The 22,867-nt window shown below is 38.1% G+C and overlaps 1 protein-coding gene across 2 annotated transcripts in view; it reads left to right on the top strand.

Moving 5' to 3' along the window:
- NUCB2 (nucleobindin 2) overlaps window positions 1-20,946 on the top strand; it is a 48,042-nt gene extending 27,096 nt beyond the window's left edge. For both annotated transcript variants that reach the window (XM_047776192.1, XM_047776193.1), the window contains exons 5-14: window positions 274-400; window positions 8,746-8,849; window positions 10,385-10,570; window positions 10,776-10,866; window positions 11,467-11,525; window positions 11,975-12,067; window positions 13,089-13,178; window positions 19,577-19,747; window positions 20,326-20,404; window positions 20,835-20,946. In XM_047776192.1, the coding sequence (XP_047632148.1) occupies window positions 274-400; window positions 8,746-8,849; window positions 10,385-10,570; window positions 10,776-10,866; window positions 11,467-11,525; window positions 11,975-12,067; window positions 13,089-13,178; window positions 19,577-19,747; window positions 20,326-20,404; window positions 20,835-20,842 (1,008 nt within the window). In that variant the 3' untranslated portion in view covers window positions 20,843-20,946. The remainder of the gene's footprint in view (window positions 1-273; window positions 401-8,745; window positions 8,850-10,384; window positions 10,571-10,775; window positions 10,867-11,466; window positions 11,526-11,974; window positions 12,068-13,088; window positions 13,179-19,576; window positions 19,748-20,325; window positions 20,405-20,834) is intronic.
- The last annotated feature ends 1,921 nt before the right edge of the window (window positions 20,947-22,867 follow it).

Raw genomic sequence — 22,867 nt, 5'->3', positions numbered from 1 at the left:
CTGGTATTGCTGCAGCTGTGGTGCAGGTTGCAGCTGTGGCTCAGATTCAGTGTCTGGCCTGGGAACTTCCATATACTGTGGGTATGGCCAAAAAATAAAAATAAAGTTATTAACTGAATGTCTTCTGAATGAAATGCTGTCTGTAATATCAAATTTATCTAAATTTGTCAAAAGTATTTCTTGCTACTTTATTATAACCCTATTTTAAATATATTGTATCTTGTTTAAAAATGCAGTGGAATAGATAAATTAATTTGTTACCTTTGTTAACAGAGTGGGAGATTAAGCAGAGAGCTTGATTTAGTAAGTCACCATGTGAGGACAAAACTTGATGAACTGAAAAGGCAAGAAGTGGCAAGGTTACGAATGCTAATTAAAGCTAAATTGGATTCCCTTCAAGGTAAGTGCTAAAGAAAAGGTAGGAAAATTTCAATATTTGGTTGTTGAAGTCAGTTTACATTACTGCATACAAGTTCCTTTAGTCAAAATTTAATGTTAGTATTAATTTGGCTTCTATTAATATATATATATATATATATTTTGTCTTTTTCTAGGGCTGCACCTGTAGCATATGTAGGTTCCCAGACTAGGGGTCTAATTGGAGCTGTCCGGCCTACGTCAGAGCCACAGCAGCACGGGATCCGAGCCGTGTCTGCAACCTACACCACAGCTCACGGCAACCCTGGATCCTCAACCCACTGAGCAAGGCCAGGGATCAAACCCTCAACCTCGTGGCTTCCTAGTCGGATTTGTTAACCACTGGGCCACGATGGGATCTCCATTCTTTTTTTTTTTGCTATTAATTTTTAAAATTTAATTTTCTTGAATAGGTAATACATCCTATCATTCAAAACCAAAATGATTATCCTTAAAATAATTATATCAGTAAAAAGGAAGAATGAAAGTAATGAATTAAGCCACTGATTTAAAGAGGAAAAACAGCATCAAAGCAAACCAAAAGAAAACAGAAAGAAAATCTAATTAGAACCGTCTCCATAGATGAAATAGAAAAATTGTCGGAGCTATCTTCACAGAAACACCAGGCTTAGACAGTGACAAAGGGAATTTCGTTAAACTATTAAAGAGCAGATTATCACTGCTGTTAAAGTATCCCTGGTAGCCTAGAGATTAAGGATCTGGTGTTGTCACTGCTGTGGCTCAGGTTTAATTCCACATCCTGCAGGTATGTCCAAAAGCAAACAAACAAGCAAAGAAACACGTATTCCAGAGCATAGATGAAGAAGGAAACTTCCACACTCTTATTATGCATTGAGACCAGAATACTCTATCATAGCAAGTGGATTTATTTCAAGAATACAAGATCGACTTAATTTTAGGAACTCTGATATATAAATTATCATATGAATAGATATAAGAAGAAAAATTTTTGATGTGAACAGAAGGAATCTTAAATTTGAAGGACAAATAATAAATTGGACTAAATCTTTGAAATTTGAACTTTAAAAAATTAAGATAGATTTTTTTTTTGTCTTTTTGCCATTTTCTTGGGCCGCTCTCACGGCATATGGAGGTTCCCAGGCTAGGGGTCAAATTGGAGCTGTAGCCACAGGCTTATTATGCCAGAGCCACAGCAAAGCCAGATACGAGCCGCATCTGTAACCTGTACCACAGCTCATGGCAATGCCAGATCCTTAACCCACTGAGCAAGGCCAGGGATCGAACCCACAGCCTCATAGTTCCTAGTCGGATTCATTAACCACTTCACCACGACAGGAACTCCAAGATAGTTTTTTTTGAAAGAATGATATAAGGTTCATAACAAGACTGAGGGGAAAATAGAGAGATTTCATATACACCCTTTCTTTTTAAACATTCATGGCCTCCCCCAATACCAGTGTCTCCCACCAGAATGGCCCTTTGGTTGTAACTGATGAACCTACACTGATACACCCTAAATCTATACTTCATATTATTATTATTATTATTTTGTCTTTTTAGGGCTGCACCTGCAGCATATGGACGTTCCCAGGCTAGGGATCTAATTGGAATTGTAGCTGCTGGCCTATGCCACAGCCACAGCCAATGTTGGATCTGAGCTGCATCTGTGACCTATACCACAGCTCATGGCAACACCAGATCCTCAACTCCCTGATCGAGGCGGGGGATCAAACCTGCATCCTTATGGATGCTAGTCAGATTTGTTTCCACTGAGCCACGATGGGAACTCCTATAATTTTTATTAGAGTTCACTCTTGGTGGTGTACATTCTGTGAGTTTAGACAAGTTTATAATTACATGTGTCTACCATTGTAGTATCACGCAGAGTAGTTTCACTGCCCTAAATATTCTCTGTGCTCTGCCTATTCTTTCCCTCCTCCATATTCTTTTAATTTAATTTGTTTTTGTTTTTGCTTTTTAGGGCTGCACTGGTGGCATATGGATGTTTCCCAGGCTGAGGGTCAAATCAGAGCTACAGCTGCCAGCCTACACCACAGCCACAGCAACGCCAGATCTGAGCCACATCTGCGACCTACACCACAGCTCATGGCAATGCCAGATCCTTAACCCACTGAGCAAGGCCTGGGATGGAACTTGCAACCTCATGGTTCCTAGTCTGATTCGATTCTGCTGCACCATGACAGGAATTCCCATATTCTTTTAATTTTAGACCATGAGAAGATTAAATAGCTATGAAGCAGAGCTTTTGAAATGAGAGGATATCTTAAAGAAAGCAATCTCATAGTTCATATGAAAGACCCCCCCGGAAAAATTATAAACAAGTCAATTCTTTCTGGGTTAATTTATAAATTTAACATGATCCAAATAAAAAGATGTACTTTTTCCCTTGATTCAAGCCAAGTTAATTTTAAAGTTTCTATGAAAATGGAAACAAGCAAGAAAAGCAATATGCCTCTGAGAAAGAACAATGAAAGACTAGATATATTAGGTATTAACAGATCTCATCAAGCTTCAGTCATTAGAGATCTGTGCTTTTGGCACATAAGTAGAAAGAACAGTGGAACAAGATAGAAGTTCCAGAAATGAAATTAAATAAATTTGGGATTTAGTTTGAATTAAAGGTGGTATCTCATTATTAGTAAGATAAAGCTTTTGAAAAAAAATAAGTAGTCTTCACACAGTTGGATAGCTATTTGGAAAAAAGTACAGTTAAATATCTTATATACATCAGATAAGTACTTATGTAAATCAAAGATTTAAGTGTAGAAAGTAAAACCATAAAGGCAACAGTTGTCAACATAAGTGAATTCCTTTACTATCTAGGAATGGCCTTTTTATTTTTTATTTTTTGTCTTTTTTGCCATTTCTTGGGCCGCTCCCTCGGCATATGGAGGTTCCCAGGCTAGGGGTCTAATCAGAGCTGTAGCTGCCTACACCACAGCCACAGCAACACGGGATCCAAGCCACATCTTTGACCTGCACCACAGCTCACGGCAACGCCAGATCCTTAACCCACTGAGCAAGGGCAGGGACCAAACCCGCAACCTCATGGTTCCTAGTCGGATTCGTTAACCACTGCGCCACGATGGGAACTCCCCGACACGGTCTTTTTAATTATGAATCAGAATCAAGGGGCCAGATTCAGCAAGTGCAAGACCCTTCCACCTGACTCCTTTGTCTTTGTGGTTGGTTTATCTGGGTGGTTCATTGTTTTCAGTAAATATCTGAATACTTTCTTAGGGTAGAATAGCAGTTCCTTAAACTTCAGATTGGGAGTTCCCATCGTGGCTCAGTGGTTAATGAGCCCGACTAGTATCCATGAGGATGGGAGTTTGATCCCTGGCCTTGCTCAGCAGGTTAAGGATCCGGCATTGCCGTGAGCTGTGGTGCAGGTCAAGGATGTGGCTTGGATCCCATGTTGCTGTGGCTGTGGTGTAGGCCGGCAGCTACAGCTCTGATTTGACCCCTAGTCTGTGAATATCCATATGCCAAGGGTGTGGCCCTAAAAAATGGACAAAACAAAAAGAAAACCCCCCAAAACTTCAGATTGCAAAAGAATCACCTGGGGAGATAGTTAAAAATATGGATTACTGATTTGTATTATCTCTCCAGGTGTTCTGATTCTGGGGATGAGGAATCTCCATTTTAAACATGTACCTCTAGTCAATGGATCGTATTGGAGAAACAGTACGTTTACTGTGTAGAGCAGTAAACTTCTGCTGGTGAATAGACTTCAGAAACAAGTACCAAGTACTCATTATCCTGAAACTAAGAATATTTAGTGAGCAGTAAACTAATACCATTTTACATCAGGTAGTCAGACTGAACTTACGTAAAATAATTCTATGCTTACATAAAGTAATTCTATCCAGGCCAAAGGTTGTTTGAGATTTCTTTTCTTTTCTTTTTTTGGCTTTTTAGGGTCACACCCGTGGCTTATGAAGGTTCCCAGGCTAGGGGTTGAATCAGAGCTGCAGCTGCCTGATCAGAGCTGCATCTTCGACCTACACCATAGCTCACAGCAATGCCAGATCCTTAATCCACTGAGCAAGGCCAGAGATTGAACCCGCAACCTCATGGTTCCAAGTCGGGTTCGTTTCCACTGCACCACAGCAGGAATTCCGAGATTTCTTTTCTTTTAGACAACTTCCACCCTCTTAATCTTGGCAATGTTTTCTTTAATCCAAGACAGGGACTGAATTTCATTATCTGAAGAAAACTAACTTATACGCTCAGAAAACTTAGGAATATTTTCTTATTTGATTCAAAATTTATGAATTAAAATTTCTGAGAATTTGAAGGGCTTAAAGGATCTTAATTTTCAGGAGGCTGTGTAATTTTTTTTTTTTTTTTTTGCTGCACCTGAGGCATAAGGAATTTCCTGAGTCAAGGGTCAAACCCACACCACAGAAGTGACCAGAGCCACTGCAATGATAATGCTGGATCCTTAACTGCTAGGCCACCTGGGAACTCCATTTTTAAAAGCAGGTAATACATATACATGGTTTAAAACAAGAAGGTATATAGCTAAAAGTTCCCTGATACATTTTTTGGTCTCACCCTTGGTATGTGGAAGTTCTCATGCCAGGGGTTGAAATGGAGCTGCAGCTGCCAGCCTATGCCACAGCCACAGCAACACCAGATGTGAGCTGCATCTGTAGCCTATGCCACAGCTTGTGGCAATGCCAGATCTTTAACCCACTGATTGAGGCCAGGGATCGAGCCTGCATCCTCATGGATAGTATGTCAGGTTCTTAACCCACCGAGCCACAGTGGTAACTCCTAAAAGTTCCCTGATATTTTTATACCTTATCAATTCCACTGCCTGAGTTTTAACACCATCCCTCCTGAGATTTTTTTTTTAAGATTTTATTTTATTAATTAATTTATTTATTTGTCTTTTTATCTTTTCCAGAGACCCACCTGCGGCATAGGGAAGTTCCCAGGCTAGGGGTCTAATCAGAGCTGTAGCCGCCAGCCTATGCCACAGTCACAGCAACCCAGGATCTGAGCCATGTCTGCAACCTATACCACAGCTCACGGCGATGCTGGATCCTTAACTCACTAAGTGAGGCCAGGGATCGAACCTGCAACCTCATGGTTCCTAGTGGTATTGGTTAACCACTGAGCCATGACGGGAACTCCCCTCCTGAGTTTTTTTATTCATGTATAAGTAAATACAAGTAAAAGTTCTTATTTTTCCTTTTGTTTTGTACAAAAGATATGTGCAATACACATTTTGTGCCTTTTATTTTTCCTTTAATAATATATTTTGGAAATCCTTCTGTATTAGCACATAGAGACCATCTTTTTTTCTTAGACAGATACATAGATTTCCATTATATAGATATATTGTAATTTACTTAACCAGGCCCCTGTTGATGGATATTTAGGTTATTTCTCGTCAACACTCTTGTACACATACCACTATGTATCCATACAAGATTATCTGTAGGAATAAGTTCCCCACAATGAAATTGTTAAACCAAAAAATATATGTATTTGTAATTTTGATAGATATTGTTACCTCCACAGAGGGTGATCAATACACAGTCCTACCAGCAATAATTTCTCATAGTCTTGCTAATTATAAGTATCATCAAACTTTAGGAGTTTTGCCGTTTGTGTTACATGGTATAATTGTGCAATTTTTTTTTTTTTTAAATGAGAGTTGCAACGTTTATTTCAGGTTCTCTCTTGGGTTTTTTTTTGTATTTTTTTTTTTTTCTTTTTTGCCACACAGGCAGTATGTGGGAATTCCTGGGCCAGGGATTGAACCTACGCCGCACAGCAGCAACCAGAGCCACAGCGGTGAGAACGTAAGAGCCTCAACCCGCTAGGCCATCAGAGAACTCCCTAATTGTGCAATTTTAATATGTATTTCTCTTACTTTGAGTGAGGCTAAGTATCTTGTCATACATGTTACTGACTGATAATATCCTTTACGGCTAGGTTTTATAACACATTTTCATAAGTAAAACTCCTAATATAGGACCACACTAAGAATTCACTGAAAGCTTAGTTGAACTAAATTTAGCTCTTTCTTACTTTCTGGCATAACAACATGTTCCAGACTCATCTTGTACCTTGTACCCTGCCCAACCCTGGAATTGGCCATTTTCTTGGTTATTAATTTTAGTGGGAAATGATATTACAGACCAGGGGCTGGCACTAGGTGTGCTCAATGTTCCTGGAATATATCTTCTTCGTGACACTTTCATAGGACAGAGGTAGGAAATATATGCATGTCAATACACATATACATAGGCATGCACACATGTATAAATATAGATACCTACACCTGTGAAACATACATGCATGTAAGTGCATATACAGGTATATTTTAGAAGTTAACACTACTAATTTATTAGTGTGAGTAAACAGTAATTTCCATCCATTTCCCTAAGTTTCTTTCTTGCCTTCCATCATTTCCATGTTTATATGTTCCATTTTCTTTTTTTTTAAGAAATAGCTTTATTTTATTTTATTTCATTTTAGTCTTTTGTCTTTTTGAGAGCCACAGCTGAGGCATGTGGAGGTTCCCAGGCTAGGGGTCTAATCTGAGCTGTAGCCGCCGGCCTACACCAGAGGCACAGCAACTCAGGATCCAAGCCACGTCTGCAACCTACACCACAGCTCACAACGCCAGAGCTTTAACTCACTGAGCGAGGCCAGGGATGGAACCCACAACCTCGTGGTTCCTCTGGTGGGTGGGGCTTAGTCTCTGGATGGGATTAGAGGCAGCTGTGAGCCTGAAGGGTCTTTAGGCAGCATGTTTACTGAGGGGTGGGGTTGTGATCCCACCTGGGTTGTTGTTTGCCCTGGGGCTTCTCAGCAGCTGACTGCCAGGTGGGCCAGATTTTCCCAAAATGGTCACCTCCAGAGAAAGCAGCTGCTGAATATTCCCGAGAGCTTTGCCTTCAATGTCCTTCCCTCACAACAAGCCACATTCACCCCTATTTTCCCAGGATGTCCTCCAAGAACTGCGGTCAGGTTTGACCCAGATTCCTACAGAGACTTTGCTCTGCCCTGGGACCCAGTGCACGTGAAAGTTTGTGTGCGCCTTTTAAGAGTGGGGTCTCCGTTTCCCCCAGTCCCGTGGAGCCCCACTGGCTTTCAATGCCAGATGCTCCAGGGGCTCTTTGTCCCAGTGCCAGATCCCCACACATGAGAGTTTGATGTGGGGCTCAGAACTCTCACTCCTGTAGGTGAGTCTCTGTGAACCAGTTAGTTTCCAGTCTGTGGAGCTTCCCACCTGTGAGGTATGGGGTTGTTTATATCGAGAAATCGCCCCTCCTACCTCTTGATGTGCCCTCCTCTTTTTCTTCTGGAGTAGGGTATCTTTTTTAAGGTTTCCAGTCCATTTGGGTGAAGAGTGCTCAGTCTTTAGTTGTGAATTTTGTTGTTTTTAGGAGAGAAGTTGAGCTCTAGTCCTTCTATTCCGCCATCTTCCCTCATGTTTCCTAGTCGGATTTGTTTCCGCTCCGCCACGATGGGAACTCCAATATGTTCCATTTTCTTTTTTTTTTTTTTTTGGTCTTTTTGCCTTTGCTTGGGCCACTCCCGTGGCATGTGGAGGTTCCCAGGCTAGGGGTCAAATCGGAGCTGTAGTCACCGGCCTACACCAGAGCCACAGCAATGGGGGATCCGAGCCATGCCTTCGACCTACACCACAGCTCACGGCAACACCAGATCCTTAACCCACTGAGCAAGGCCAGGGACCGAACCCACAATCCCATGGTTCCTAGTCGGATTTGTTAACCACTGCGCCACGACGGGAACTCCCAATATGTCCCATTTTCTTAAATGGGAACCCTGACTTCTAACAAATCAACCCTTGTACATATTTTAAATATTCTCTCCTTTCATGTTCCTTCATCATTTCATATTTTTAAAATTCTTCATGTCAAGCCTTGTCATAGTGTTCCAGTTCACTTGTAACCTATAATACAATATTTAAATTCCATCCCTAACCTCGATCAGTGGGTTAAGGATCCAGCGTTGCCATAAGCTTCGGTGTAGGGTTGCAGATGCAGCTCGGATCTAGCATTGCTATGGCTGTGGCACAGGGCTTTGGGTACAGCTCCAATTTGACCCCTAGCCCAGGAACTTCCTTATGCCATAGGTGTGGCCATAAAAAGGCTGTTCTAGATTCAAGGGCATTACCTCTGCCTAGAAAAACAATATGTACAATGTTCTAAAACTTTGAATTTTATTATAAAATCCTATAGGAATGAATTCAAATGCTTATTCTTATGTATCATCTATATTAATGTGTCTAGCTTCTAGTAATTTATTGTTTACAGTTTTCTTATTTTCTTTCAGATACAGGCATAGACCACCATGCTCTTCTAAAACAATTCGATCACCTAAACCACCTGAATCCTGACAAGTTTGAATCTACGGATTTAGATATGCTAATCAAAGCGGTGAGAATAATGCCAAAATCTATTGTCTTTGTTGTGCCTTTGGGATTTGGTAATTTGACACGTAAATTCCATGAAGTGGTAGTATAACATTTATATACTCTCTAGACTGTCTTTAAAGGGAGATAGCTTTACCTTTATTAGTCCAGATAATACTGTGGATATATAGGTCTGTAATCCCTTACCAAAAACTCCAAAATCCAAAACACTGTAAAGACGGAAACCTGGATTGAATTATAGTCAGGCTATTTATGCTTACTTAATGTGAGTATTCATAGCTTGTAGTAAGGAAGTACTAATCTGTTTGATTACAGACTCTTCAGGGGTGTTACATAATAACACATATATGCCATATATCCTTTCTAAAATCTAGACAATCCTTTTTTTTTTTTTTGGCTTTTTAGGGCTGCACCCACGGCATATGGAAGTTCCCAGCTGCCGGCCTGCACCACAAGCCACAGCAATGCCAGATCCGAGCCATGTCTGGAACCTACACCACAGCTCATGGCAACACCAGATCCTTAACCCACCGAGCAGGGCCAGGGATTGAACCCACATCCTCATGGATACTGGTCAGATTTGTTACCACTGAGCCTCGACGGGAACTCCTAGACAATTCTGAGACAGCCAGCTTCTGGGATTTTAGGTAACAATCTCATGTTATACTGTATGGAGTTAGCAAACTAGATGGTCTAGCTTGGGTATTAGATTTAGTTAAATGGTTAGAAACTGTTCTAGTTCTCTATACTATACAGATTTTATATAGTCCCTTTCTTTTTCTTCTTTTAAAAATAAATTTATATATTACTTGCTTATATATTACTTACTAAAGTTGGAGTTCCCGTCGTGGCGCAGTGGTTAACGAATCCGACTAGGAACCATGAGGTTGCGGGTTCGGTCCCTGCCCTTGCTCAGTGGGTTAACGATCCGGCGTTGCCGTGAGCTGTGGTGTAGGTTGCAGATGCGGCTCGGATCCTGCGTTGCTATGGCTCTGGCGTAGGCCGGTGGCTACAGCTCTGATTGGACCCCTAGCCTGGGAACCTCCATATGCCGCGGGAGCGGCCCAAGAAATAGCAACGACAACAACAACAACAACAAAAAGACAAAAAAGACAAAAAAAAAAAAATAGAAGTATAGAATTTACAACAGGAGTCCAGTATTTTTTGGCCCTCCTATATGACCTTCTGTTAGAGAGCAGGCTATGTGCAATAAAGCCTTTATTAATAGTTCTCAAACACATCTTCTTCTTTTTTTTTTTTTTTCTTTTTGCCATTTCTTGTGCCGCATCTACAGCACATGGAGGTTCCCAGGCTAGGGGTCGAATCAGAGCTGTAGCCACCGGCCTACGCCAGAGCCACAGCAACGCAGGATCCAAGCCGCGTCTGCAACCTACACCACAGCTCACGGCAACGCCGGATCCTTAACCCACTGAGCAAGGGCAGGGATTGAACCCACAACCTCATGGTTCCTAGTCGGATTCGTTAACCATGATGGGAACTCCCCACATCTTCTTATTTAATTTAAACGTTGTATTATAGGCTACAAGTGATCTGGAACACTATGACAAGGCTCGACATGAAGAGTTTAAAAAATATGAAATGATGAAGGAACATGAAAGGAGAGAATACTTAAAAACACTGACTGAAGAAAAGAGAAAAGAAGAAGAATCAAAATTTGAAGAAATGAAGAAAAAGCATGGAAATCATCCCAAAGTTAATCACCCAGTAAGGATTATGACTTTATAAAACCATAATTAGATGAAGATATTACTTTGTGCCAGAAAGTATAATTTATTATTTAGTTATTACTAAGTTAGTAATTAAAAATCTTGATTCTTAATTCTGCAAAGTTTCTCAATTTTCTATTTTATTTTTAGTATATATAAATAGATTAGAGTTTGAGTATTTTTTTTTTTTAATTAATTCACAGGGAAGCAAAGATCAACTAAAAGAGGTGTGGGAAGAGACTGATGGATTGGATCCTAATGACTTTGACCCCAAGACATTTTTCAAATTACATGGTAACAGATTTAATATAAATATTAGTATTTATATCTTCTGTTTGAAAAATTAGAGATGCTTTACTCTTAATTGATTTCTTCCAAGGTCTGCTATTGAGTCCTATTAAATGTTGAGTGTTTTCCTATAGGGTAGCCTAGAAGTTGTTATTGCTCGTCCTCAGTATAAAATATTTTAGGTCAATAACTCTGTCTTTATGCTTGCTTTTATTTTTGAGTCATATGACTTATGACTTACAAGTTTCTCTGTAAAATCTTATAAGTATTTCTGTGACTAGCTGGGTCATATCTAACAGACTTTATGCTGTAATATTAAAATTGACTTTTCATCTTATAGCATATTGTTTTACTTTACATTTTTAGAAAAAATTGGTTAACACATATATTTTTCTTAAAAACTATGATGAATTGTGAATGAGTAGTGAATTGGATCAGTTGAACTGATCTGAGGGTTCATAAAAATGAAAGAAACCTATTTCTGTAGCACATTGATGCTTCATGTAAGTAATACTTTTGCAAGCCATTTGTAATTCGTTGTATTTTAATTATCTATTTTCTAAGGCATTAAAATCAAACTTTGCCTTTGTAACTTTTAAACTTTAGATGTCAATGGTGATGGCTTCCTAGATGAACAAGAATTAGAAGCCCTATTTACTAAAGAGGTAAATGAGTTCATTAAGTATTCAGTGATTTTGTTCTCATTTTTCCTTTTCTTTTTTTTTTTTTTTTTTGTCTTTTGTTGTTGTTGTTGTTGCTATTTCTTGGGCCGCTCCTGCGGCATATGGAGGTTCCCAGGCTAGGGGTTGAATCGGAGCTGTAGCCACCGGCCTACGCCAGAGCCACAGCAACACAGGATCCGAGCCGCGTCTGCAACCTACACCACAGCTCACGGCAACGCCGGATCGTTAACCCACTGAGCAAGGGCAGGGACCGAACCCGCAACCTCATGGTTCCTAGTCGGATTCGTTAACCACTGCGCCACGACGGGAACTCCTTTTTCCTTTTCTTTTTTTTTGTCTTTTTTTGTTGTTGTTGTTGCTATTTCTTGTGTTCTCATTTTTCCTTCTATTATCTTCCTTTCTTTTACTTGGCTTTAAAATTTTCTTTTTAGTTGGAGAAAGTATATGACCCCAAAAATGAAGAGGATGATATGGTAGAAATGGAGGAAGAGAGGCTTAGAATGAGGGAACATGTCATGAATGAGGTATGTTTTAAAAGTTTAAGACATTTAAGTTCTTGACATAAATCTTACCATAAAATGGAAAATAAATACACAGAATAGATATGTAATTGGATTTTGCATTTTTGATCCAGAGTAGTCAGTAGATTCCCTTAGTGTAAATACAATTATTTTGTAAATATTTACAAATATTTCAAAAGATTAAGATGCATATAAATGAATGCTGTAAAACGTTCTTTTAGAAGTAAAATAAAATGTAGTCCATTATTTGATATTTTAAATGCTGTATTAGTTTTTGCTAAGAAATTAGAAAACTCAATGTCTTAATGATTTATAACAACTCATATTTATTTCTTGTTCACATTATTAAGCTGAAAACACTAAAATAGATATCGTAGGCAGGGTAACTTAAGTCCACTGTTTGGCTCCAGTGATTTTTCACCTGATATTTGAGCTATTAATGATGAATTGGGATTTCTTTGACTGCTGTCATCCCAAGTAATAAATGAAATTCTCTGGCCATTATAGAGTTCACTTTTGTAACTGAAATCTGCCATAGTCTTTAAGAGCCATTGATTAGGAATTGGAAATGTTGTCAACTTTAGATTTGATTTTAGTTACTTGTTTGTGTTTAAGAAAAAATATTGAGAGTATTTTAAGTTAAACTCCTTTACTCTTGGCTAAAGCAGTCCTCTTTCTGGAAAGGTTATTTTTCTTGTCCAAGCACTTGGCTTCAAAAGGGATTATACATGGTATGGTAAGGAAGGAAAACAATACTAGTCTAACTGGTCGATCAACAGACTCAAACTTGGTGATGTTTGGAAGTATCTGGTATTTTCAAATTTGAATTATATAGAAGAGAAAGTAATCTGTTTTCTGATTCTACTATAATGTTGAGTGTTCTGTTTTATTTTTTCCCCCTGTTTCTATGAATGTTAGGCTAGACTTAATTGCTGTATGTTTATGTAGTAGCATCTATTAGAAGAATTTCTAGTGTCTAAATAATGAGTTGTTTTATTTTACATATACATTTTCCTTTAATCAGGTTGATAGTAACAAAGACCGATTAGTGACTCTAGAAGAGTTTTTGAAAGCTACAGAAAAAAAGGAATTCTTGGAGCCGGATAGCTGGGAGGTAATAGAACCGACTTGAAATGGATGTTTGGTTCGAGAAATTCTACATCAATATATTCTTCTTTTTTTTTTTTCCAGTATTTTTAGAGTTCGTTCTCCATTATCAGTTATTACAAGGCCACAGCTAAGATCCCAGGTCCTGTACAATATACCCATGTTGATTATTTATTCCATACATAGCAGTTTGCATCTTTTATTTAATTTTGCTTTATTTATTTATTTTTTTTATTAAAGTGTAGTTGATTTACAAAGTTGTGCCAGTCTATTCTACCTTTTTTTTGTTTTTTTTTTAAGGGCTGCACCCATGGCATATGGGGGTTCCTAGGCTAAGGATAAAATTGGAGCTGTAGCCGCTAGCCTATACGACAGCCACAGCAACACCAAATCTGAGCCACATTTGTGACCTACACCACAGCTCATGGCCACACCGGATCCTTAACCCACTGAGCAAGGCCAGGGCTTGACCCTGCATCCTCATGGATGCTAGTCAGATTCATTTCCTCTGAGCCATGACGGGAACTCCTCAGTCTATTCTACTTTTAACTTTTATTCTTCATTATGTTTGCATGTGTAGTCTTTCCATCTTGGCTTGGCTTTTCGTATAAAATGTCTCTATGAAATAAGGACCTGGAGATTATCATACTAAGTGAAGTTAGAAGTCAAAGGCAAATGTCATATGATATCACTTATGTGTGGAATCCAAAAAAGCATACAAATGAAATTATTTGCAGGACAGAAACAGACTCACAGACTTTGAAAACACATTTATGGTTACCAAAGGGGACATGTTGGGGGTGGGTGGGAGGGATGGACTGGGGGTTGGGGTTTGGCATATGCATTGAGGTATATGGAAAGATTGGCTAACAGGGACCTACTGTATAGCACAGAAAACTCTACCTAATGTTCTCTGAAAATCTTTGTGGGAAAAGAATCTGAAAGAGAATAGATGTGTGTACATATATAACTGAATCACTTTGTTATACAGCAGAAATTGTCACAGTATTATACACCAGCTGTACTTTAGTAAAACTTTAAAGAAATGAGAAAAGTAGATAAGCAACAAGGATATATTATATAGCACTGTGGATTATGGCCATTATTTTGTAATAACTTTCAATGGAATGTAATCTATAAAAATATTGAATCATTAATGCTGTACACCTGAAACTAATATAATATTATAAATCAACATTCCAGTAAAAAATTTTTAAATGAAAAATAAAAGCAAAAAAACCCAGTGAACTCAGTTTCTTGGAAAGCTATAGCAGTTGATCTCTATTGATAATCACATTACATATAATTAGAAGTCTTTTAAAAATTGTACTTTTCTAAGTATAAAATTATGTACATTCTTGAAAATTAGAAATATGGATACTGGGTGTTCCCTTCATGCCTCAGTAGTTAACGAACCTGACTAGGATCCATGAGAATGTGGTTTCCATCCCTAGCCTCGCTCAGTGGGTCAAGGATCTGGTGTTGCTGTGAGCTGTGGTATAGGTCACAGACTTGGCTTGGATCCTGAATTGCTGTGGCTGTGGTGTAGGCCAGCAGCTATAGCTCCGATTGGACCCCTAGCTGCAAACGTCCACATGCTGCAGCTGTGCCCCTAAAAAAGCAAAAAAAATAAAATAAAAAATAAAATAAAATAAAAAATGGATACATTTAAAGAATGAATTAGAAGTTACCTGTAATTCTACCATCCAGATGTAGACACTTAAATTATGCATTGTGTTATGCCAGTTTGGAAGTTGTTTGTGTATTTAGGATATGCACGTATAGCATACAGTGTATAGTGTACTGTTCCATTTTAAATCTACATATACGTGTAAACTCGTATCTCTCTATATATTTTAAATGGGTTTGTACTATACAAACGACTTTGAATGTTTGTGAAATTCTGGCTTTTTTTAAATTTAACAATGTTTCATGAACATTTTCCTAGTGCCATTTCTCAAAATCACAATTTAAAAAACGGCAGCATGCATTTCTGTGGTTGTAGCATAATTTATATAGCCTTTCTTCCGCATTTATACATTATGGGTCAATTCCAATTTTTTTAAACTGTTAAATAACATTATGATAACTCTTCATTTGTTCATGCATTTTGGGGCATCTGTGATGATTTCCCTGGAACTAATTCCTAGAAATAGAATTATTCTTAAGGTTTATGAATATTTTTTGTTTGTATTATTTTTTGGTCTTTTTTTGGTCTTTTCTTAAGGGCCACACCCAAGGCATATGAAGGTTCCCAAGCTAGGGGTCCAATTGGAGCTGTAGCCTAAGCCAGAGCCACAGCAACACGGGATCTGAGCCAGTTTGTGGCAGCACTGAATCCTTAACCCACTGAGTGAGGCCAGAGATCGAACCACATCCTCATGGATGCTAGTCTGGTTGGTTAACCCCTGAGCTACGACAGGAATGCCCATGAACATTTTTTGGTTTATAAATACATCTGTCAAATTGCTGCAGGAAGGTATTTGAATTTATACCATAGTTTATTGTGTATAAATGATCTTGAAAAGAATGATTGAGAGGTACCAACCAAAACAGATTGAAGAAGAACATTGTCTTTTCCTATATAAAACAAAAAGATTACCATTTTAATTAGATTTTTAATTAGTTTAAGATAGGGTGGTCAAATGCCCTAGTTAACCTGGGACTGAGGAGTTTCCCAAAACATAGAACTTTTCAGTGCTTAAACTGAACAAATTGGGGCCATTGATCATCTTTGAGGTTAAAGAAATCAGTTTTTTTTTCTTTGTATGCTTTTTATCTAACATTTGAAATATTTCCAAACATTGGTAAAAAAGAATGCTAAGGTTATTTGAACATGAACTCCCTTTAGTGCTTCTGGTGAACTGAATCAATATTTATTTATTTATTTATTTTTGTCTTTTTAGGGCTGCACCCACGGCATATGGAGGTTCCCAGGCTAGGGGTCGAATTAGAGCTGTAGCTGCTGGCCTACACCACAGTCACAGACACAGCAATGCCACAGCTCATGGCAACACCAGATCCTTAACCCACTGAGTGAGGCCAGGGATCGAACCTGCAATCTCATGGGTCCTAGTGGGATTCGTTTCCACTGCACCATGAGAGGAACTCCAATAGATATTTATATACTCTTTTCACTTTGATATAATTTCAGATTTACAAAAAAGTTGCAAAAATAAAGGAATTCCTGAAAACCTTTCACCCAGATTTCCCATTTTACTGCATTTGCTCTCTCCCGCTCCTTTTCTCTCTTTCTCTACTTTTAATCCCTCCATGTGTATTTATAAATATAACTATTTTTGAGAATAAATTGCACATGATACTTCTTTAGTGTGTATTTTTTTGCAAATAAAACTGATCTTATATAATCGCAGTAAAATTATCACACAATACTATTCTTTAGTCTCTAGACTTTAATGAGATTTTTGGTCAGTTTTCCCTATATTGTCCTTTATAGCAAGAGAAAATCCAAGATCTGCATTGGATATAGTTGTTAATTCTTTCTAGTCTCCTTTAATCTGAAATAATTCCTCAGTCTTTGTATATCATAGCATTGATATTTCTAAAAACTATTAGACCAGTTATTTTGTAGAATGTCCCTCAATTTGAGTTGGAGTGCTGTTTCCTTATTTCTGTTTTCAGTAGGAATATTACTGAAGTGATGCTAAGTACATCATATCAAGAAGCATATGCTGCTGATTATTCCCGTCAACTGGCAATGTTCTTTGGTCTATCAGCTTTTCCCACAGTAAAATTACTATTTTACCTTTTTATAATTTAAAAAATGTCTTGTCTAACTCACCATACTGTCAGAATTAGAAGTCACCTTAAAAAAAAAGCACTCAACATCATATCAAAAGTATTTCCAGGAAGTTCCCATGGTGGCGCAGCAGAAACAAATCTGAGTAGGATCCATGAGGGTTCGGGTTTGATCCCTGGCCTTGCTCAGTGGGTTAAGGATCCAGCATTGCTGTGAGCTGTGGTGTAGGTCGCAGGCGCAGCTTGGATCCTGAGTTGCTGTGGCTCTGGTGTAGGCTGGCAGCTGTAGCTCTGACTCAACCCTTAGCCTGGGAACCTCCATATGCCTCAGAAGTGGCCCTAAAAAGCAAAATAAATAAGTAAATAATAAAATAAAAAATACACTGTTGGAGTTCCTATTGTGGCTCAGTGTGTTAAAGACCTGACATAGTCTTCATGAGGATGCGGGTTTGATCCCTGGTCTCACTCAGTGGGTTAAAAATTCAGCCTTGCTGCAAGCTGTGGCATGGGCTGCAGATATGACTTAGATCTGGTGTTGCCGTGGCTGTGACATAGGCCAAGGCTGCAGCTCCGATTCAGCCCCTAGCCCAGGAACTTCCTTATGCCGCAGTTGTGCCCCCCACCAAAAAAAGGTGCTGCTCTAAACACATTTTTATACAAAGCTTTTAAAGTGTTTAGGGTTATTTTATAGGATAGATTCTCAATGTAGCATTTATCAGGCCCAAGGGAATATTTTTTTAAAAGGCTGTTGACATTGTAAAAGTGCTTTTCAAAAGAATTGTACCAATTGACATTTCCACCAATAAAAAATGAGAATGCTCTGTTTTTAAAAAAGCTGTCCGTGGGGATATACTTTGCCACTCATTATCTACTAGTTTTAGCATCCGTTGATGATTCTGGCCAGAATCAATTGTTACTATGACTGTTGACAGATAGTGATTTTCTAATCATCCTTCCTTCTACATTAATGAGTGTACTTTCCACTATAGGGAAAAGCTTTTCCTTCTTCTTTCTCTATTTATATCAATGTAGACTGATGGCTTGATATTTTACTCAATAAACTTGAATCCTTCCTATCATTTGTTTCAATGCTCAACTTGTCCAGCTTTGGCTAGTGGTAGTTTCCTTAGACTTAGCTTTTGTGTCTTTTAGGCATTTCCCTATCATTCTTTGAGGATTTCCTTACCTTTTAGCTTAATAAGGTGTCTAAGACTTATCTTGTTCTTTCTTGGCTCTTCCTCCGGAATTAAGCATTTTTCTGAGAAACACTATAGTTCCTTTTAGCGGAGATCAGTGTTATAGACAAGGATCTGGGCTCTGGATGTACTTCTTGCTACTGGAGTGCTGTTGTTTCTAGGCCCTGTCTGGTAGCAGAGCTGAGGAATTAAAAAAAAAAGGCATACGTATATATATCTATGTATATGTATTTATAATATGTGTTTATATATACATATAAAGACTCATCTAGGCACATTTATATTCATTTTTATACATTTAGTTAGCAATATATATTAAAACTCATGAGTTCACACTGCTATCTCCTTAAATTTCAACCTAATCCTTCCAATTCTCATACAATATTTTTTCTTTCTTTCGTTCCTTTTTTTTTTTTTTTTTTTCTTTTTAGGGCCACACTTGTAGCATATGGAAGTTCCCAGGCTAGGGGTCAAATCAGAGCTACAGCTACCAGCCTACCTACACCACAGCCACAGCAAGGCAGGAACTGAGCTGCATCTGCAACCTGCACCATAGCTCACAGCAACGCTAGATCCTTAACCCACCGAGCAAGGTCAGGGATTGAACCCACGTCCTTATGGATACTAGTCAGGTTGTTACTGCTGAGCCACAACAAGAACTCCATTTTTCTTTCCATATTTCATTCAAAATCTGTCTCCCATTTTCAAAAATAATATTCTACTTATTTATTCAATTTCAGAATTGCTAATCCATGCAAAACAAGACTTTAATATTTGTTTAGATATTTTCTTTCCCTTTCTTTCTTTCTCTCTTTCTTTACTTTCTTTCCTTTCTTTTCTGTATCCCTTTGCCCTTTTAAAAAAATTTTTTGTATTATTATTGTTATTTTTAGATTTTTAGCCATTGTTTTAGCCTAAGGGCAGAGAGTCCAAATACTGTGATCACAAGTTCCTTGGGTTCTTTTTTCCTGCTCCCCCTTCTGTGGATTATTTTATTCACTTAAAAGTATTATTTATTTGCTTCTAATTGTATTCAGTTTGGAGAGTTTTTCTGTCCTTGTGGATTTTACTTGTTTTCTTTGAGTATGTGAAACACTGACATGTTTCCAACAATCAAATCTGTGCAAAAAAAAAAAAAAAAGCATATTCAGAGGAATGTGATTTTCTTTCCCACATTCTCTTTGTCTTCCCCATGGAGTTCTCTCCTTATTCTGTAGGTAACCAATCTGATTTGTTTCTGGGTTTTCCTTCCTGTTTTATCTTTTGCTCAACTAGGTACATAAGTATAATCTTATTATTTCCACTTCTTTCTTACCCAAAAGATATAATGCTATAGATACTCTTTTGTACTTTGCTAATCATATAGTTTTAAAGTCGAATCAGACCTTCTCATTTTATTTCTAAGGTTATTCTTTTTTCTCTCTCTCTCTTTTTTTTTTCTGTCTTTTAGACATTGGATCAGCAACAGTTCTTCACAGAAGAAGAACTGAAAGAATATGAAAATCTTATCTCTGTACAAGAAACTGAACTTAAGAAAAAGGCAGATGAGCTTCAGAAACAAAAAGAAGAGCTACAACGTCAGCATGACCAACTTGAGGCTCAGAAGCTGGAATATCATCAGGTGGTATTTTGTAAAAGGCTCATGGCATTAAAAAAAAGATTTTTAGGAGCTCCTGTCATGGCTCAGTAGTTAATGAACCTGACTAGTATCCATGAGGATGAAAGTTCGATCCCTGGCCTTGCTCAGTGGATTAAGGAGCCTGCATTGCCGTGAGCTGTGGTGTATGTAGGTTGCAGATGTGGCTCAGATCTGGTGTTGCTGTGGCTGTGGCTGTGGCTGTGATGCAGGCCAGTAGCTGTAGCTCTGATTTGACCCCTAGCTTGGAAACCTTCGTATGCCAAAGATGCGGCCCTAAAAAAGACAAAAAACAAAAGACAAAAAAAAAAAAAGAAAAGATTTTTAGGTGCTTTGCTAAAAGCCTGTGTTTTTGTAATATAATATTTCAATTAGCTGTAGCGTTTTAAATTTTAGTATTTTTTAAAAACTGCATTGTTGAATATCAATCTAAATTTTAGAATTTGAATATCTCATTTTGAAAAACAATGTTCAGTTAGTTTGTTGTGCTTTGTCAGAAGTCATACATATCAGAGAAAATCAATTACTACTTATTTTTAAGAAATTCTTTTTCCACTCACTAGGTTGTGCAGCAGATGGAACAAAAAAAATTACAAGCAATTTCCCCATCAGCCCCTGGTGGAGAATCAAAGATCCAGCCACGTATGTAATTTTATTTATTTGTTTGTTTGTTTAAGGAAATAAAAAACTGAACAAATAGAAATCACATTTATTATAATTTCAAAGTATTAGTATCTATCTTATTTTCTATATATTTGTGGAAATAGAGCACCTTGTATTACAGAAAAATGAAAAGTCTTCTAAAATTTTTATGTATTAGCACATTTCAAAACCTATGTAATTCGATAGCCATATCTATAGTGAAATTATTTTAATATTATTCATAATTCTTCCTAATCAGTTATTGATATTGTCAGAAAATGTTTTTAGTTGTAATCTATGATTAACTAAGTATATTTCAAGAACAAATTTTACATATATATGTGTATACACACACACACACACACACAAGAATATTCAGAATAAAGGAAGGTACCTTTAAAATGAGCGCAATTTTTTTTTTTTTGAACAGACATTTGAAGCTTGAAGTCCACCAGAACTTGAAGAAAATTGTTAAATCCTCATCTGTGTCATCTTTTTACCTCCCTTCCTTTTTCTCTGCTCAATAAATATTTTAAAGCATATATGGAATAAAGGAAGATACTTTTTAAATGAGAACGTGTTTTTTGGGGGACATGGACCTTTAAGGATTTAAGTCTACCAGAACCCTTTATGGTAGACCTGCTCTCATTTTCATACTTCCCTTCTTGTTTCATTGCTCTCTTTTAGTGATTTAATTAAATGGCCTTATGCCATAATTTAAGGAAGCTATTAGTAACTATTTAAATGAGAACGCTCCATCCATTGGTTTTGAAATAAATTGCTTTCACTTATTCCTAAAGATAGATCCTCTTTTATAAGTGCTTATCATCCCCTCTCTCATAAAAGTTTCTGTAATGTTAATAATTCTTCTCCTAAGGAGACCACAACATCCGCCAGTGTTTCTTGGTAACTTTTTCCTACTTTCAGCAACCTTAACTATTAGAAGTTCTTCTACCAAGCAGCTTTTGCTACCACTTAAGGTCATTTTTCATCTGCATTTTTGCTTTATACTCTATCATTCAAGATTAGGTTTTGCTATATGTAACAGAAAAAACAAAGCTGATGGTGGTTTAAATTAAATAAGAGTTTTTGCCTTTTACATAAAAGAAATCTGGGAGTAGGTGGTGTCCAGCTTCCTGTCTTTCTGCTCTGCTCTCCTCAGTGCGTGGTTTTTATCCTCAGATGTTACTTCATTCTCACTGTCCAAGATGGCTTTTGGAGGCAATGGGGAAGGGCAGCAAAAGGAACTTTTCCTCAGTTGAATCAGCTTCCTTGATGTGATTTTCCCAGAGAAACACCAGCATTGGAATTTCCACCCTCATTGGCCAGTACTGTGTCACATGGCCATCTGGCTGCTAGGGAAGCTGAGAAGTCCATGTGGCAATGGCATCAGCTAAAAGTTAGGTTTTTTGGTTTTTTTTGTTTGGTCTTTTTAGGGTCGCACCCGAGGTGGCATGTGGAAGTCCCCAGGCTAGGGGTCCAATTGGAGCTGTAGCCTCCCGCCTGTGCCAGAGCCACAGCAATGTGGGATCCAAGCCATGTCTGTGACCTACACCACAACTCACAGCAATGCCGGATCCTTAACCCGCTGAGCAAGGTCAGGGATCGAACCTGCGTCCTCATGGATTCTAGTCAGGTTGGTTAACCGCTGAGCCACGACGGGAACTCCGACCTCTAGGAAGTTTTTCTTGCCCTTTAATCTTCAAGGACACAAGTGGGCCTTGGAAAGTGTCCCCTTCTTGATGGCTGAACAGCCTTCGCATTTCCCATCATTGTGGGTTTGGGGGTTTGGGAATTGTTTTAGATAGTTACAGGTTGTTTCAGGCCAGGTTTAGGGGTTTTATTTGTTTTTGTTTTGTTTGGCTTTTTGGCAAGATAGTTGCCTAAAATTTAGTAAGTTTCAGATCTATTTTCTTCAATTATTAGCAGGAGAAACTACAAAGATCTTGTCAAGACATACTTTTTAACAAAGAACCTCATCTTTCACTTTCTGGCTTCTGTGTTCTTATTCTGCTACTGAGTCTTTTAAATAAATCATAGCTCCTTGGGACTGTTTTAAACTCTAGGCTTGGATGGGATGACAGCAGTCTTAACTTGATCTTTTTTACTCCTTAAGATGGCAGAAGATTCTTAAGGGAAGGTTCTTGGAAAAGCTGTGAAAGTCTTAGCAGCTTCCTCAGACCCTTTACTTATAACTGTTTCAGTTTGGAATACAGTAGTGCAGTAGTTGACTTTTTTTAATTCTTCGGGGCTCCAGATTTGAGACTTTGTCAATTGTTTGGCATGTAGAGCAGTGCCCTCAGCAAAGCTCTGTTCCCTTCCATCTTTGCAGACTTGTTCCCCTTAGCTTGAGTCACAACTCTTTTTTGACTTTACTGAAAGAAGCAAGATGCAGCCCACACATGCTAGCATTCTGAAGCTCTACTGCCACTTTCTCTGATACCTTAACCTCAGTTGGCATGA

The sequence above is a fragment of the Phacochoerus africanus genome, chromosome 4, assembly GCF_016906955.1.
Source record: "Phacochoerus africanus isolate WHEZ1 chromosome 4, ROS_Pafr_v1, whole genome shotgun sequence".
Lineage (NCBI taxonomy): Eukaryota > Metazoa > Chordata > Mammalia > Artiodactyla > Suidae > Phacochoerus > Phacochoerus africanus.
Note: the sequence above shows the minus strand (reverse complement) of the source record. Positions and strands in the feature narration are given on the sequence as shown.